Source organism: Pygoscelis adeliae, unplaced genomic scaffold (assembly GCF_000699105.1).
Source record: "Pygoscelis adeliae isolate BGI_AS28 unplaced genomic scaffold, ASM69910v1 Scaffold4, whole genome shotgun sequence".
NCBI classification, from domain to species: domain Eukaryota; kingdom Metazoa; phylum Chordata; class Aves; order Sphenisciformes; family Spheniscidae; genus Pygoscelis; species Pygoscelis adeliae.
In genome coordinates, this window is record NW_008824986.1 from 6,656,403 (window position 1) to 6,673,829 (window position 17,427).

The 17,427-nt window shown below is 41.1% G+C and overlaps 1 protein-coding gene across 1 annotated transcript in view; it reads right to left on the reverse strand.

Annotated features, from left to right (window-relative positions):
- The window catches only part of JAKMIP3 (Janus kinase and microtubule interacting protein 3), a 38,866-nt gene that overhangs the window by 13,727 nt on the left and 7,712 nt on the right, over positions 1–17,427 (reverse strand). Inside the window, exons 3-10 of the mRNA XM_009325849.1 lie at positions 10,127–10,342; positions 8,392–8,511; positions 7,792–7,938; positions 6,776–6,907; positions 6,232–6,267; positions 4,768–4,827; positions 3,160–3,288; positions 1,546–1,674 (exon numbers count right to left, since the gene is read on the reverse strand). Coding sequence (XP_009324124.1) covers positions 1,546–1,674; positions 3,160–3,288; positions 4,768–4,827; positions 6,232–6,267; positions 6,776–6,907; positions 7,792–7,938; positions 8,392–8,511; positions 10,127–10,342 — 969 coding nt within the window. The remainder of the gene's footprint in view (positions 1–1,545; positions 1,675–3,159; positions 3,289–4,767; positions 4,828–6,231; positions 6,268–6,775; positions 6,908–7,791; positions 7,939–8,391; positions 8,512–10,126; positions 10,343–17,427) is intronic.

Below are 17,427 nucleotides of genomic sequence, written 5' to 3' on the forward strand. Positions count from 1 at the left end.
TTAGTACCCTATCTTATGGTCTTACTGTATTGTGTGTAATTTTTTACTATACTTGTAGCTTCATGCTTATTTAAATATATACCATCTTCCTACACGTGTTTTCTGGAGAATAAATGTAATTATTATTAGCTGTTTTATTCATGAAATATTGCTTTATAGAACATTTTCTTTCCTCAAACCATTTATCTGCTATTTATCTTGTTATTTACAATGAAAATGATCTTATTTGTTTGCATTACCTGCATTGTTCTCTCTTTTTGTCTCACTATGGAAAAAGTAAAATCAAGTCACTTTTCAAGTTGGGCATGTCTTGTTTCATTACGATTTTCTTTACATGTGCAATCCCTAACACTTCAGAGCAGAGTGCATGCTTCTGGGAACGTTAGTTTTAACGCAGTTTGAGCATTCAGAGAGAGTGAGATATGATCTATGATTGCCAAACAGGGAGGTCGCCGGGAGACAAGGGATGCTGCTAAATCTGGGTGTCTGAGAGGTACTCAACAGTGGAGACAGTGGAGAACTTAGAGGTTAATTCTTTGAATTATTCAGTGGAAGAAAACCAGATTAGTTATATAGCTAGGAAAGCCAAAATATTAGCATAATGATGGACTTCAGCTAGAGGAATTTGGCAATTTGTTTTATGTCTAATTGGGGCCAGGGAACTGCTCGTGGTTGGGACAGTCACAGCTCAGTGGTATGTGGTGCTGGGCTGCAGCTGCCAGAGGTGTCCCCACCGGGGGCACCAGGTTGGATGATATGGGTATGTCCCAGCATTGTCACCCTTACCTTGAACTACTGTAAGCGTTCCTGGATAACACGCTCACACAATAGATATAAAGCCAAATTAAGACTTTGCAGTTACATTTCTCCTATTAAACTTGAAACTGTTAGCTCAGAACAGAATTTTCTCCTTTATTTACTGTATTCACCCTTGCATTCTGTGTATGATAATTCCTGTCAAGTCCTTGTAATATACACCATACTCATAATAAATGTAACATTTTATGCCAGATGTTTGAAGCCACATGGGCTGTGTGAGGCAGATAGGCAGGCAGAATAGCATAGGACACTTTGCAATTTAATTAAGAAAAAGAATCTCAGCTATAAGCCTTCTAAACATTTTATGAGGAATCATGTAATCTCACAGAATCCAGAAAGAATTAAATACCAAGCATTATATATTTAAGGCTATTTGTCCTAGATTTTTATAGAAAAAGAGCTTAATTTTAAGGATTTCCCATTAAAATTCTCTCTGAATTTCTCTTAAACTGATCAGAGGTGAAAAGACTAAACCGTAGTAATGGTGGTTCCTCCAGCCAACCAGCACTTCACAGGGGATGCCGGACAACCTGGCTGGAGTTAGAGACCCTGGAGCCCACCTTGGCAGCCAGCCCAGCCGAGTCCCCTGCCCTGCACTCTCAGCCAGCAGCGGGCTGGAGTGGCTGGCTGACCCTGATTTAGCTTGAAAACAACCTGAGCAAGTACAGTTGGAAACCCCCATACAATTACAATCCTTTATTTTCATGTAATATAAGCCATTTAGACCTTAACTTCTCGTTCTGCATCCAATGTTCCTCCGACCTGTTCTTGCAATAGGGCGTATGCTCGTTGCAGAGCCTGGTACTCCATTGTCAGCTGCCGAAACCGCAGTTCTGTCTCTTCCTTGGCCATGCCCTGGAATTAAAAACAAATATGCATTGCACCAGTTGCTTTTTTTCTGCAATGAAAGTAAAAAATATTATAAGAGTGGGTTACATTTGCTTTCTCTAAAAAGTGCAAAAATTGTTACTTTCAAAATGCAATTTGTGAAGCACAGTACTAAGGATCTTGTTTATGTACCCTCAGACTATTTCTCTTTTGTCCCTTAAGCATCTCTTCTGTACACTTACTTCAAGAAAATGCAATATAGAAAAAAAAAAAGAGAATTTGCCCCACCTTGGAAAGATAAAAACTCGCCATCCATATAACATACTAATGACTGAATCGCCCTTTATTACTGTAACAGGCAGAGTCATCACGTTTAAAGGTAAAAATACAACTTTCTTGAAACAACAAAAGGTTTCCAACCTGGAGAATAAGCCAGCCCTGACAGTCTCACTCAATTATTAAAACACTAATCTAGAGTTAATACTTGTAGAAATGGTGACATCAACATGAAAAGACCCCTTCATCTTCTTCACTCTCCTTAAAATATTCAGCATTGAATGCTTTCATGTCAGGTTGACTGGAATATTTCATTCGACATGAAATGAAATTATACTGCTGGTTGCATGCATAAACTTCATACTATCTGAACAGGGAAAAAAATGTCAATACAGGAATGAAAAATAAATAGGCTCATATGTATAAAAATACATTCAGATTCCCTGCAGTGCAGCACACACCTGGTAACTGGTCATGTATCTTTTATGATGGAGATAGGAATTCTTCAGGTTCCCTTTTAACAGATCAAATTACAACCCATGAAACAGGTGAAATGGCAGATGAAAAAGGCTGCAAGTCATTATTAGCAATTTTTTGTTTATTATGAGGTCCTTGTTAAACCCAGAAACATGTACAGTGATCTGACATACACTCGGGAAAGCATTTGTAGGGAAGCCCTACAAAACACCAGGAATAATCACTTGTATTTGTATTACCAACTACCTTTGTGTACTCTGCATTCAGAGCCTCCAGAAAAGTTAGGACCTCAATATACTGGTGAGGAGACAGCCTTTCCTCTGGAGGTTGGTGCTTTATGTGACTGCTTACTTCTCCAGAAGTACACAAACCTTATTGCTTAAGGCTGCACTCTGTGCCAGGGTTAAAATGACAAATAGAAGGACCTGAACCAAACTACACATGCACAAACCTGCAGTAAATCTCAGTGTGAACAGATCTTCCTAGGGTTATCCAACTTCTCAGTCTTTTTAGACCTCTAACTTACAAACCCATTATAAATCTAACGTTCTTAGGATATAATATTTCCAGCTTGGCTAAAAGTTGTGAAATTACTGAAGACTTGAGATCCAGAGATATTAACCAACATGCACAGTGTTGAATTTAACATAAGTTTTTAATTTTCTGGTCAGAAGTGACAAATGAATAACAGACCAGGAATTTCATCAAAAATTAGTAGTGAGGTTTCAAAACAAAATAACACATATTTTTGACAAATACCTCTTCCAAGTCATCTTCAGGAGTGCAAGGGGTTTGATCTGTCCGGTCAGTTTGATATGAGATAGAGGAACCATCAGACTCCAAGGAAGCTTCTTCATCGTAGCCAAAAAACGTCTCCACAACCGGCTTCTGACAGAGACAAGGTGTCAGTGAGCGCAGCCGTGTGGCGCGGCAGCGGTGCCATCGGCTGCGCCAGCCCGACAGCATCAGGGGGACAGCAACAACTTTGGACACATGGCTAAACCCTGCGCCTTTGTAGGATTTGAACATATACACCTTTGGAGGAACTTGAATTCCAGCTTATTGGTAATTTTCACCCTATTGGTTTTTGAAAAACCACCCAGTTCTTTACATGTATTCTGTAAAGCTTTTTCACCCCAATGGTAGTGCTTTACAATAGCTAAACCTATTCAAATCATGGAATCATCATGTTTGTTATTAGGTATAATGGTGTGCAACCTCAAAGCCCCCGCCTTTTTTTAATGTATTTTCCTCCCGATTTCTCCAGCTAAGGCAGACCACCCTTTTTACTTCTTTGTGTGTTCATCTCAGTGTAGGGTGGGAGTTATGCATTGAAATTTCTTTGTTAATCCATCGTCATCACCACGATATCCCTCCTGTCATTACCACAACTGTCACATGAAAAGTTAGATTTTCAAGAAATATTCTACTTGAAAATTTGAAGTTAATCACCATAGCGATGTTTTTACAGTTTGAAGAAATCCATTTTTCCACTCAAATCTGCTTTCTTTTTAAAAGAATGAGGGTAGTGCTGGTAAAAAAAGATTTACTGTTAAATGCTTGAAAGTCAAAGATGACATTTCAAACGCAGTTTTAAAGATATTTTTAATTGTTGATTTACAAAAAAACATTTCTAGATTTTGGATATTATTTTTTTTTATTTGCAGTGGATAACTTTTGAAGGAGACAAAATGTAACTCTCCTTCAAAGGCCTGGTTGCCATTTGCAGGATGACAGGAGTTAAGGAGTTATCTTGCATTGACTGCAATTCATTGTTTATAGATTCATTAGCTCCATCACTGCCTTAATTCTTCATATGCAGAGCACAGCTTACTCGCAGGTCCCTGACATTATACCTTATGATGTTACAGTGTTAATATTTATATTAACATCCTGCCAAGTATTCATTAACTAACATTTTCTTTTTCCCTGAGTTCTAACCATTGCTCCTTGTAACCAGCAATTTTTGCATGTTACTAAACTCCATAATGAATTATTTACAACCTACATATGTTTTCAGGCAGTGCCATTAAAAGATCATCTTGAGATGTGTTAATTCACAAAATCTGTCTCATCTTAAGACAACCACATACCATGGAAGTCCCACAGGACACCGAAACTGCGCAGGGTAACTGCAGAGCATGCAAATGCTTGCAATGCACAATGCAAACTGTTCCCCTACCCCTACCAGATCTTGTCTGAATTATTCCAGTACTGTCTATGAATGTCCTTGAACCCAAATTTAAGATTAGGACCCGTTTCTAGATCCTTGAGGAGAGTGTCCCCCCGCATGGCTCCAAGGCGCTTGGAGCACCCCAGGAAGCCAGCATGCCCATCAGCATGTCATGATACAAGGTTTTTTTTTACCTTAGGAATTCTTGTCATTTTTTTCCTTTGCTTCCTATACCTTAACAGCTTATCACGTTCCTGAAAGAATCAGATACATACGTTAGCTGTTTTCAAAGAGCTGTTACTTAAATTAACTATGTCAGTACTAGTAGTCATTAGGCAATCAAGAAATAGTGATGTCAGTGCTGGCCACTGCCTCAAAATTAAATAACCATGTTTTCATCAGTCAAATGTTAGTTATACTCCAACATCTTCTAAGTTTGCCATGTACAAGTATCAATTGCTCTTTATATTCATGAAAATCAAAACAGCAAAAGAAAGCTCATTATAACCAACACAACACACTGACAGCTTAGGCCTCATTTCAGAGCTGCTCCGTGAGCAAGCATGCGCATTCAAGCCCGTGCTATGGCTCGTCTCTGGTAGATGGGCTCTCTGTCCAGGGGTGATAAGCAAAGACCGACTACTTCCCTTGGGTCTCCGTGCTGTGGCTGTTAGTGCCCTCTGGAAGGTGCACACATGTAACAGCCCAGCTACCCAAAATTCAGAGACTGTTTGAAATGAGCACTTTCAGTCTCAGCTGACTTCTCTAAGGATCTGCAGGTTCCCAGTGCTTCTGAAAAAGGGTTTGAGCATTTATTGCTGCCAGCAAATTTTTCTGTTCAGTGGAAATGATGACACTCTTCATAGAGTCGCATCAATTTTTTATAGTACTGAAAAAAATTTCTTTATTCTGGATTGCAAATACCAGCAAATGCCAGGATTGCAGAGAGTAAAGTTCTAAAGGGAAAACCCCTATAATCTTTCATTTTAACCATTTGGTAAAAGGATGCGATGACATTGTGGGATATTGATAATGTCCCAACACCATCAGCCCAATGGCAAATCCTAACATCAGCAGCAGTGCCAGAAGAAAATCAAATACTTGTTTTGCTTGACAACAAAAGCTTTGCTGTACACTTGGCAATGAAGAACAAAACAGCCCACATTTTATCAATATATATTAGTGGCTTAACTTCACAAAATTTTTACTGATAATAACAAAGCGATGAGTCGGGCAAGGGCAGTGACTGAGAACATGCCAGTAGGGGTGAGACAAAGCTAGTGGTAATCAGACTCTAAAAAAAATGCAATTCTAACATTGTCTCTGTGTCAGAGCTGTCCCGGAGATGGAGGACACTCGCTATCAGCCATCAGGACAGGGTGACCACACTGACCTTTGCCTCTAAGGTCATCCTAGTGGTGGAAAAAAGCTTTCCTCTCTCAACAGAGCTTTCCTTTCCACTATCACTACATTTTTCTCTGGTGAACAACTTCTGCTGATATGGCCTTTGACAACATCTACACTGCGAGAAACGCTGTGTTAGCTTGCTGCCTGAATGGAGATGTAACTGATAATAAATATTATTATACCCTGCATGCTTTTCATGAACAGCAATTTAAAGCATACAAAGATGAGGATGAAGTTAACGTCATTCTTACCATGACACTCTTCACATAGCCAGCAGTTTCCAGTGTCTAATGAAAAAGAATGAAATAATGTCAGTAAGTGTACAGACTTAAAAAAAAAAAAAAGGTATTTTCTTGAGGAGTACTACGATTTCAGTATTTTCTCTTTCCAAAGACTGAGAACATATTAACAAAGAAGCAAAACCCCAAACACAACATTGCAGAACACCCGCCTTGTACACAGCAATCTTTAGCCCTGATGCTGTCTCCAGCTAAAGGAGCTCTGACATTTTCTCTCGCAGGTGCAGGATCCGGCCATCAGCATATCTACTGGATGTGCTGCAATGCTTCTGTCATGCAAGTGCAATGTAGATTGAAAGGATCTTTCCAAATACTATGCCACAGATAACTTATATTCAGTTCAATTACTAGTAATCATAGAAATGCCTACCATGTTCCACTGATGCAAGCTATGCCCATTAGCTCACAGAACCCCAAGCACCCCTTTCTTAGGCCTCCTGTTCTTCTGCTATGGCCTTAGTTGACCTTGCATGAGAGTGGCAGTATTACATCATACCTTGGAGAGTTCATCAATGATATTTTGCTGTTCAATAACTTGTAGTCTCAGGAAATCAACTTCTCTTTCTTCCTGGCTATGGTCAAGGTCATTTAAAGAGCTCGGTCTCCTTATTGTTCCAGCTCTTTGCCTCTAAAAGAAACCCACACGGCAGAAGAGGAAACGATCAGAAGGCTTTGCCAAAGGACAGTACACAACCCTTCCCTTTACAGCTAGTGATGCATCTAATCTAATGGCTGTTGTGGCAGCTATCCTTCTCCCCTTTTGCTGGGCAATACAGCTAGACTGCAAACACACCAGGTGTTCCTGACCCTCAGATTACCACGTGAAGCTCGCGGTCACCGGGGAGGACAGCAGGCATGGGGGCCATCACACCCTGCCTGTTAGTCTGCCAAAGATGGGGGCTAGCAGCTGCTCAGCTGCACCTGCTCTTTAGTTCTGCCAAGAGCTGTGTGGAGAAGGAATTCAGAGAGCTGGGACCAATGTTGCTTCTCTCCAGGTCCCTCTCACTAGTTTTGATCTGCAGCAGTCCCGGAGCTGCAGCAGCCATAGGGATGACCCCAGCCCTCCTACATTCATGCAATGCCACAGCTACTTGCTACCGGCTATCGCCCACTAACAATACTCAACTGAAAAAAAGGGAAGAGAGTCACAAGTGCAGATTTCCTAGGGATTATGAGGTGATTCTGGTACAAAAGTCAAAGGTGAAGTGGGATGATTTGTGCTCATGTGGAAGCTGAGCAGCCAGTGACTGAGCAGTCTGATCAAAATGTGCAAAGCTCACACAAATTTCTTTTCTTCAGAACTATTTGTTTTTAAAGCTAAAATAAAACATTTTATGTAAAACAAAACATGTTTGAGCCACAAACCACTCAGTAGCGCACCGCAGAACATCTCAGCAAGCACCGGAAAGGGGAAAGTTTCTTATCAAACTTGCAAGTTTGGGATGATGCCTGACTTCATCAGCCCTGTGAGTACTAAATTACATGTTCTTCCTGGAGCATACAGAGACTTACCATTGCTATATTTTCTTGTGTTACAAATTTTAATTTATTTTCCATTCGACGTAAGGCATGTGACAATTCTTCATTCTTCCTACTAAGGCGTTTATTTTTGTCCAAAATGGGCTTATACTGACTTTCAGCTTCTCTAAGACGTTTTAACTGAAAGATAAAGAGATAATTAACACCTCCAGAGCTGTTCTTTTTCATCAAATACATTAATCATTTTCCTTAACTACCACACTAGCAGTATTTTCTCCTAATGCAAAGCAGAATTGATAAAAAATTCTTGGTATTTTCCATTGGGAAACAGATAGTTCCTTCTTCATGAGGTATTCACTCTGTGCAACAAACATACCATGTGGGGAACGTATTTTTTTTTTTAAATAAATAAAAATAATTCCAGCTAATGCCATCTTAAAAAGTCATTGTTATATAAGCGAAGATGAGTGTAATGTGGCATACCACCAAATACAGAGCGTAAGGAGGAGCCTGCTACTCCTGCAATGATTTCAAAATGGCACAGGGGAAAAAATCTCGATATTTTGGGGATAAGGCACAGCCACAGCAGCACATTCTCAAGCAGTCATTGCCGCGCTTTGCAGCTGCACTCACCAGCTCATTTCTCTCCTCCGACAGCAGCGCATTCCGGTCCTCCAGCTTCCTGATGATGGCGCTCAGCTCAGCGATTTTAAGTTGGAAACGCCGGGCATCCTTTTCATCCAACTGCTGTTCCTAAAACAAAGATCAACTGCAAATAACTGTTCCTAAGTGTACACGCAATATCAATATTTTTCAAAGCTCAAACTTTTTCTTACCCCAAATCCAAACATTTTGAAACATTATACAGCAGAGTGTAACATATGTAACCTAACTGACCACTGAAAGCTGCAGGATGAGACCAACGGAAAGTTAGGAGTGAAAATGTAACAAAGTATGCAAATGCAGAAGTATGTATATGCAAATACAAAGTCACAAATGGTAAACTTGGAAATAGAAAAGAAAATATCAAAAATTAAGGCAATGTTTCCAATGTATGCCACTGTTGAACTGAGTGCTTCAGACACATCACCCACTCTGAGGACTTTGATATAAGAAAATGATATTAAAAATACTGAAGTACAAATGGGGAAAATCCATGCAATTATACCATTGCATAAGCTCTTCTTCCATAAAGCTGTGGCCCTTATTGGGTTCTAAAGGGTCACTTGTAAAACCAAAGGGGTAGCACTTTATCTGAGTGAAAATGCTTAAATCAAATTATAAATGACTAGAAATATAGGACGACATGTTCTCGTTCAGAATCAGAGAGAAGTTACATCTATTTACAAATGTGACAGACTTTTTCCCCTTCTCTAGGACTTGTTCTGATGTTTGGCGGAAGTTGAGTACAAATCGAAACAAGCAAATTAGTGTCCGTAGTGCTGGTGGCACTTTTGGGACGTCTAGGGTTCCTCATTCAACAGGTGCAGGAGAGGCTTGGGACAAAGAATAAAATAGATTGGTTTGCTCATGTACAAGTATTTACACTTCTACTGAGAAAATTAAGGCTGTTGCAAAAGAAATCTTGATGAGAATCAGCAATGAAGAAAATTTGCATATGTCAGATATAGGAGGTCAGTTAACTAAGGGTTTTTTAATATTAGCAAATTAAGGCAAAAGCAGACGGGTGCCATAGTTATATTAAAAAAGCCATTGTGAAAGGGTGACTAAAATTCTGGATATTGCATTATAGGAAAGAAATAGGAGAGAATAGGTTAACAGGTGTTTAATTCACTTTCTGGTCCACTGAAAGCGAGAGCACTTAGCAGCACAAAAACCAGAGCTAGCAGCGGTGTTCCAGGAGGACCGTGGGACTTCCCACACTTTCATGCACCAATTACCTTCCCCCATTTACCTTTGTAAACTGGCCTTGTACATCTGCTCACAAAATCCATTGTTAGCAGTTCCAAAAGCTAGCACACATACATTACTTGGTTAGAAATGCATTTGCATCATTTGTTGGCAAAATTGTGTCAAACTGTCAAATTAAGGCAGGTGGCAGAAGTATGGTACAGTGAGGAAAAGGAAGAGAAAAAGAACAGAAAAATTTCACCCTGCTAACAAAACCAAACCAAACAAACCAGAAAACAAAACAACAAAAAAGCAAAAGCTCTCCCATAACAAGATTTGATTTTAAATCTTAAAGATTTGGCTAACGAACGAGAGCAAGAAATTGGTGCCTCGGGGTTTCCCCTGCACGGCTATGGGAAAGCTGTTGCTTGAGGGTGCACTCATCAAGATTCTGTCACTTTGTGCCATTTTGTCACTCTGCTCATTTGTGTAGGTGAAACCACGTGAAAGTGCTTACGGGGCTTCCCGAATGATCTGAAGCGTCTCCTGCACCACTTGCATAAGGAAGTTCCCGCTTGGGGCTGCTCAGATGCCGATCAGACTCTTTGATCTGGGAAAGTTGTTCATCTAAAGCCTCCTTTTGGAGCTGCAGTCTCTGAGCATGCCCGGCTTGAACCCCTAACTCTCTCTCCAGCACGTAGACTGCTCTGTCTTTAAATTTAATCTCCTCCATCTACAAGGAGAACAGAACACAATCACACAGGCAGGCAGCGGCTTGACAACAACAGAGCATCTTATGACCCCAAACGCGGCCAAAGAACAGTGGCACAGAGCTGACACCCCTCAACACGGAAAATACAACAACGCTCTCTTGGAAATCAATGAATATTTGACAGCGAACATATGAACTGAATCGCTTAACCAACTCATGAATATTACTCTTCTTTTGGAGGCCACACAGAATAAAATCTTTCTTTTCAGCTGGAATTTTTTCATGAAAATGATTGGGAAATAATCCATATTCTTAGTACCATTTCAGAATATCTTAAAAAAAAAATAAAACCTAATATTCATATCACAATTTGAATTAGTTCACTCAAACATTTCAGTGATTCTGCAGCATTTTGTTTGGACATCACCTTTTGAAAATTTGGATTCATAATTTTAAAAGAAAAATATTAAAACCTGAATATCCTTTTAATTTTCAAAATATAGAAGGAATGTGAATTTTTAAAATTCTTTTTCCAAAAGTCTCCCATGAGAGCAATTTGTTTAATTATCCCCTTTCCATTAAAGGTTTTGCTTGTGCATAATAAACATTATGCAAAATCATTAAGTGCTTAAATGACTCATGTCCAGATATCTCTAATTCTCTTCTTTCTTATTTGCCTGCACTGTTCTCGATGAGTTCAGAGAGCCACGCTCATCGCCATTGGATTGGGTATGTTGAATTTGCAGGTGCTCAAGGAATATTTTCTGGATATTTTCTCTGAATGCTAATGTGGAATTAAAGCCTCCCTCTCTATGGAGCTGAGCCATGTTCACCCGTGTGGACTGCTGTGCTCGGAGGTGTGCCGGCCAGAGGGGTGGCTCGCACTGCAGGCTGCGTGCACATGCTATGGCTTACGCCAGGATCAGACCCTTAGAGTCTGTTTAGGATGACAGACAAGGATGGCCTGTGCCCTGCCTAATAATGAAAAATTACTGAGCACAGCCTGAAATCTTCTTCTGTGTCTGTGATGATGTACAGCACTGCAACAGAATCCCAGGCTCTTCCCAGCTGGATTGCATACATATACATTATACATGAATATAAAGTATTAATTACACTCACACGCCACAGGGTTGCCAAATGTGCTTACAGATAATGATTCTATGGAAAGAAAGAAATCATATACATCCCCTAAAATGTCTGTTGATCTGGTTTCAGACACCATACATGCATAAGATTTTTGGCGTAAGTTTTTGAGACTTTACACATTTAATTTAAATGATTGATTTTTAAAATGTGGCCTGCTTGAAATAAGAACATTTTGCCTTGTGAGAACTGCGTTTGATACTTTTATCTTTGATATCTTTGTCTGTAAACCTGGAAAAAAATGACATTGTGAATTAACAGATCACTCAAAGTACTTTGTTTCCAATAACTGCAAAAATGGCCCACCCAGGGAAAAAGCAAGTGATTGCAGTTTACGCACAGCCAGCAATGGTATCGGGAAATTACTTCCATTAGGTGTGTTTGGGTGGAGGGGTTGATTACAGCTTACAGCTGTGAAATAAATTACGCAGGAGAGGACACAGCAGGTTGGGGCACAATGTCCCTCTGTTGCATAGTGTGGAGGCTGCGTCCGGACCCAGGCCAGGCGAGGTGCACTGTCACCCCATCACCCTCATGCACTGGGGAAGCTCCGTGGTTCCTGCTCCAGCTGTAGGTGAGAACCAAGGTGCTCCCTGAGGGGCCGCACTGCTCAGGGTGGCACTGCCCTTCGGTAGCTGCAGGAAGGAAGAACGGAGCTACAAACCCAGAGAGATCCCGCATCATCCCCGGGGGAAGAGCCAGCCTTTGCCAAAAGACAACGTAGGACAACTCAAAAGTAGCTGCGTGGAAGCTGTGTTTCAAGGTTATGCAAAATTTTGATTCCTTTAGTAAAACGGAGCAAATCAAATGTACTTTGGGTGCCATTTTATTAAAGGTGCTTTCAACAATTTACCTTAAGGCAACAGTCTACTAACTTTGAATGAAACAAAGAGATGTACCCTGAGGTCCTTCTGCTGAATACCTAATCAGGTAGAAATCTAAATGGATGTACAGATGAAAAGGTAACACATAATCAAATGATTATTTGTTTAAAATAAGCAGACTATTGGGTAGTTGATCCCAATTTATATGAAAACAAAGACATGTTACCCCATAGGCAACACTTTAAATCAGGAGGAACAAAGAAACTGGAGAAAATACGAATGATTTCGCAGCATTTCAACTAATGGTTTGTTTTCCAGAAAAAACCCTAAACATAATCTTCATAAACAACGAAGGAAACATCAACATTCACATTTCCCCTCATATGATTAAATTCACATTCATGAAATATGCATAACATTTTGATGTTTGCAGCCCATTATTAAATAGCAATGTTGTAGAAATAGTACAAATTGAAGGAAGCATTTCACTGAAAAATATTATTTAGCACATTTCTTCCTAGCATTAGTAACACTAAGAAAACATAAAGACAAGAAACAACTTGCAACTCACTGGAAGATGCGCTGGTCCCCAGGTGCGCACCCCACCAGGCTGTCACACACGCCGGCCTCATTCTGCAATGGGTGCGGGACCAGCGGGACTCCTCCTCCCCACCTGTGTGTCTGATGGCTTCAGACACCAGCCATGCTTGTGAAAGGGTGTCAGCGCGCGTAGGAGCACAGCATCCAACCACCTGAGAGGATGCCCTGCGCTGCGCTGTGGATATTCCCACTTTAGTTCTAGCAGGCTGCCTCGACTTGGGATGAATATTTATGTGGGGGTGCTAATTAATAACCAGCCCATGAGCACAGCTGATGCCAATTATGCAAACATAATCCCATGCAGAGTTAAATTTGTTATTTGCTCCTTGTGCTACCCAGTGCAATGCCTATCATGGTCTGACATGCAGCTGCTTTTAAGCCATGTGATTCTTTTTAAATGTATTATTTCCATCATGATTGTAAAATCAACATGTAGGTTCCCTGGTCGGGAAATTTCTCCTTGCAATGTTCCAGGGGCCTTTGCTGCTCTGCAAATTCACAGACACCATCAGGAGCACAGCCGCACACCCCAGAAATCCACCTTTGAAGTCACCAGTGCCTGGTGGATAACAGCCAGTCATTCGTAGGCAGCGGTTTTAAATGCAAACGAGAAGCCCCTTTCCAGCTGGAGCTATTACATGACAAATGCATTTCCCATGGGCATGGTGTCAGAGCCAGCAATTAGGACACACGAGGAGACCTGCCCCGGGCCTCGGTCCTCAGGAGCAGAGGGGACTGAACTGCCAGGCCCCCATCACCCAGGCTGACAACAGAAGGCCCAGATGAGAGGAGTTGGGGTTCCCCTCCAGCGTGAACCCCGAGAGACAGGGTTCACATACACAGGCTGGCAGAAGGGGATGTCTGTCCGACGTGCAGTGGTGCTCACGTTCACCTTGCCTCTCCATTTTCCTATTGTTTTCCTTAAGGCTCTCAAAGAAATAAATGCAATTGCCCCTTTGTCCTGGTGATATATATCACTCACCAGCAACAGCCAGCTACATTAAGTTAACCGTTTTTTGCCAAATACTCTACAAGAATTACTCAAGCCGGTGTTCTGATACCGCACATCTATATCAACTACTATGATTTATGTTTTACAGATAGCTTGGGGGGGTGGCGGTAGCATGTATCAAACTGCAGAGTGATACTGCTGACTTGTTAATGTTCTTAACTCAAGGTGTTTAAACTCTGCTAACATGCTTACACGTCTAAGTCAGGCTGTCATACAATGCTGCAGCACCAAATCCGCATTGATTCCCACCACTGTAAATGATGGGGACACAGCCGACACAATACAGGAGCCAGCTGAGGTTTCTTTTTTTTTTTGACCAAGGAAAATTCTCCCTGTTTCAGTACAGACGAAAAACAAAATGCGAAGTGTAATCACCTCTCACGCTATTGTAACATCTTGTTACAATATACTTTACAACATATATTGCAATAATAAGCTGCACATTGCGAAGTACATGATGTATTTTTAGAAGAGCAAAATGCTCCTTACAGTCACTTGTGTCATTCCCACACCCATGCTGTGGCTCCCAGGAACACCCCAGACCATTTTACTGATCCTCCTGGCAGAGTGGGGCCAGAAACTGATGCATATCCCTTATCATTGAGGGAGGAGATGAAAGCTGAGAGCGTTTCATGCTGATGTTGCTGCTAGAGGCATTACAACAAGCGGCAGCTCCTCAAGAGGATAATTGCTCATTGCAGTTAAACTATGACACAAGAGCAAACCCCCACCAGAAAAGGTGGTCCTACACCCTGCCTTTCCCTCCCAAACCCTATGCCAGTGCTAGGTCATACAATAGGAGAAGTTGGCTCATCATGTCGGTCCATGAGAAAACTGTTCTTTTTCATGGTTAATTTTCTGCCAGGACAGCTCACTGGACTGGCTCGCTCTGTGTGTCCATGGCCCAGTGCAGGAGAGGTGGGGTGGGCATGACGCTGGGGGGGCGCACGGCTGGAGGCTTTGGTAGCCTCGTGTGCTCAGCTTAGCCCAGCTGTAAGGTGAAAACACGCTCTCTAGTCTCTGAATTTCCTGAATCTCCCAGGTTGCACGGGTTTTTAAAAGTCATCATTAGATGACATTAGAAAAAAACCTGTGGCTATTCCATTGCTTCTTCTGAAGCAATCAAGCAACCCTCACACACTGGCAGCCATCACCTGCGCCTGGAAGCTGTCTGGCATCGCCCTAGCACCACTGTCCCGCAGGACAGCAGTTCATCAGCTGTGCAGTGGTACCTACCAGGATCATCCAGGAAACTTCTCTCACATCTCCTTCCAGAATTAAGCCTCATAAAAAGGTGCTCACTGTCAGCAGTGCATGACCATTGTTCCAGTAACCTTGCCAAATCGTCAGGCATGAGAGGAGGCGATATGTCATCTATTTTCAGTTACACAAGGACACGTGCGATATCTATTACCAAAAACTTAATTCTGCAATGTGATTCCGCTACAACTTTGGCCAAAGAACGATTCTATTTCAGACTGATTGAATCCCAGTTACACTTAACCAAACAGAAAATGTTTATAACACGCCCAGTAAATGTAATATGCCCATTTCCAGACAGTTAACATGCTACAGCAACTGTTACACACAGTCAAGTACTACCCAGGACCTGGCAACACGGCAAACCACTCCTCTAGCAGAGCAGCCCATGGCACGGGGCTGACGGCACGGCTCCCCTGGGATTGCACGGGCTGCCACTGCTTCCCTGTGAACAGCCTCTCGCACTTGAATGCTGTGGCTGCCTTGCCGGCAGCTTTACCGGCTGAAATGACTGACACTGATGGGCAGGGTTTGGACCCTTATTACCATCCTGCAAATCACCATAATTCCACTGAAATCACTGGAATGATGTTGAGAGAGATTCAGTGTTAGGCTGTTGAACATAGAAAGGTTAAATGGTGCAGGTAAAATCATAATTTGCTGCCCCACTCAGGCTATAAATAACCAAAAAATTTCCTTTGCTAGGTGACTAAAGGCTTTTGTTTCTGAAAACTGGTTCCTTTTGGAGTGTGAGGTGTGAATTGCAGTACACAGCATTGGTAGTGTTATATGTAAAGCTACTCATATTAAATTGCCAGATACTTCTGGATTTTTGTTAAGATATATTGAAAAAAATAGTAATCAGAGTAGATTTTTCAACAAATAACTTGCACAGTTTGTAACAAAAACTCTAACAGAATTAAATGTAATAGTATACTTGAAGAGTAAAGTACATTGGATGGGAGAAATAATCGTGCATAAAGAAAGATTCAAAGACTTTTCCCACACTTGTCCTGTTTTGCATTCCCCTTTTTTGCTCTACCTTCAAACATACATCATACTTTCCTCACACTCAGGACACGCTCAGGACAGTGTAACTATTCAGTGCCACTGGTAAATGCCATAAAATGAAGTGTGTGGTGTCTCAGACGTACACTGCTGAAAGCAGAAACCTCACATCCACCGCCAACAGTTTCAAAGCACTTCCAAGACGTACAGGAGCTCCAAGCCTCCTGTTAGGTGTGTTGTAGCACAACAACAACGTGGTTACAGCACAGAAGAGAGTAGACTTCTTGTTTAGGACTGTAGAGAAAAATGTTTTTAAAAACTGGACTGTAAGACTCAAAAGGAACAACTCGGAACTAGGAGGTGTATTGACCCTCCAAAATGTAGGAGTAATGTTGTATAGTTTTTAATATACAACAAAATCCTTCAGTAGTCCAGGTTTAGTTGGGATAAATACTGTTGTAAATGAGGTTCAAACGGCAAATGGTGAAAAAAATCCACATTTGCAAGAAGGAATTATTCACCTTGAATAATTTATCTACCTTTCAGTATAGGATGACTGCTGAGATACCTTTATAATACCAAATATGGTAATTTTTCACCACATAAGGGAACAAAAAGTAGAAGATAAAGACTAAATCAATCACCAGTGAAATTAATATTTAAAAAGTCAGCTTCCTACACTTTTCATCTGATATCGTCCTTTAAATCACACATCTTCACTAATTTACCACTGCCTAACAGAGAAATCTGAGGGAAGTGCCTGTAAACAGAGAGGTTCAGAGTGATACTGAAAAGATTGATCTCCTCTTTGTGGTGTTGGTTTGCCATAAGGAAGCCATGAAGGTCTCAGTGTACAATGGTCTTACATGAGGTATCAGAGCAGGTTATTAAACCTTTTGGTAGTCATCATCAACTAAAGTTTCTTAAACTGAAAATAAACACTTTCCAGTCTCTAACAAATCTCATTTCTTCAGTTTTTCTGATTTCTGTTTTAGTCCCCTTATAAACAAGACAGGAGGAAGGGGGGCTGCAGTGGCCATTGCTGTTCAGCACTTCTCCTTTCTGACCAATCTACATTTAAGTAAAATTTAAATGCTCTTTACCACATTGAATTTTAGTCCCCATTAAGCAAAATTTGAGGCCAGTTAAGCTCAGGGAATTCTCCTGACTGAAGAGCTGTTTTCCCTGGTCGTGTACACACTAACATAGGGCGTGCTGTTATTAGTGGGAGACCATATGAATATAATTAAATACAT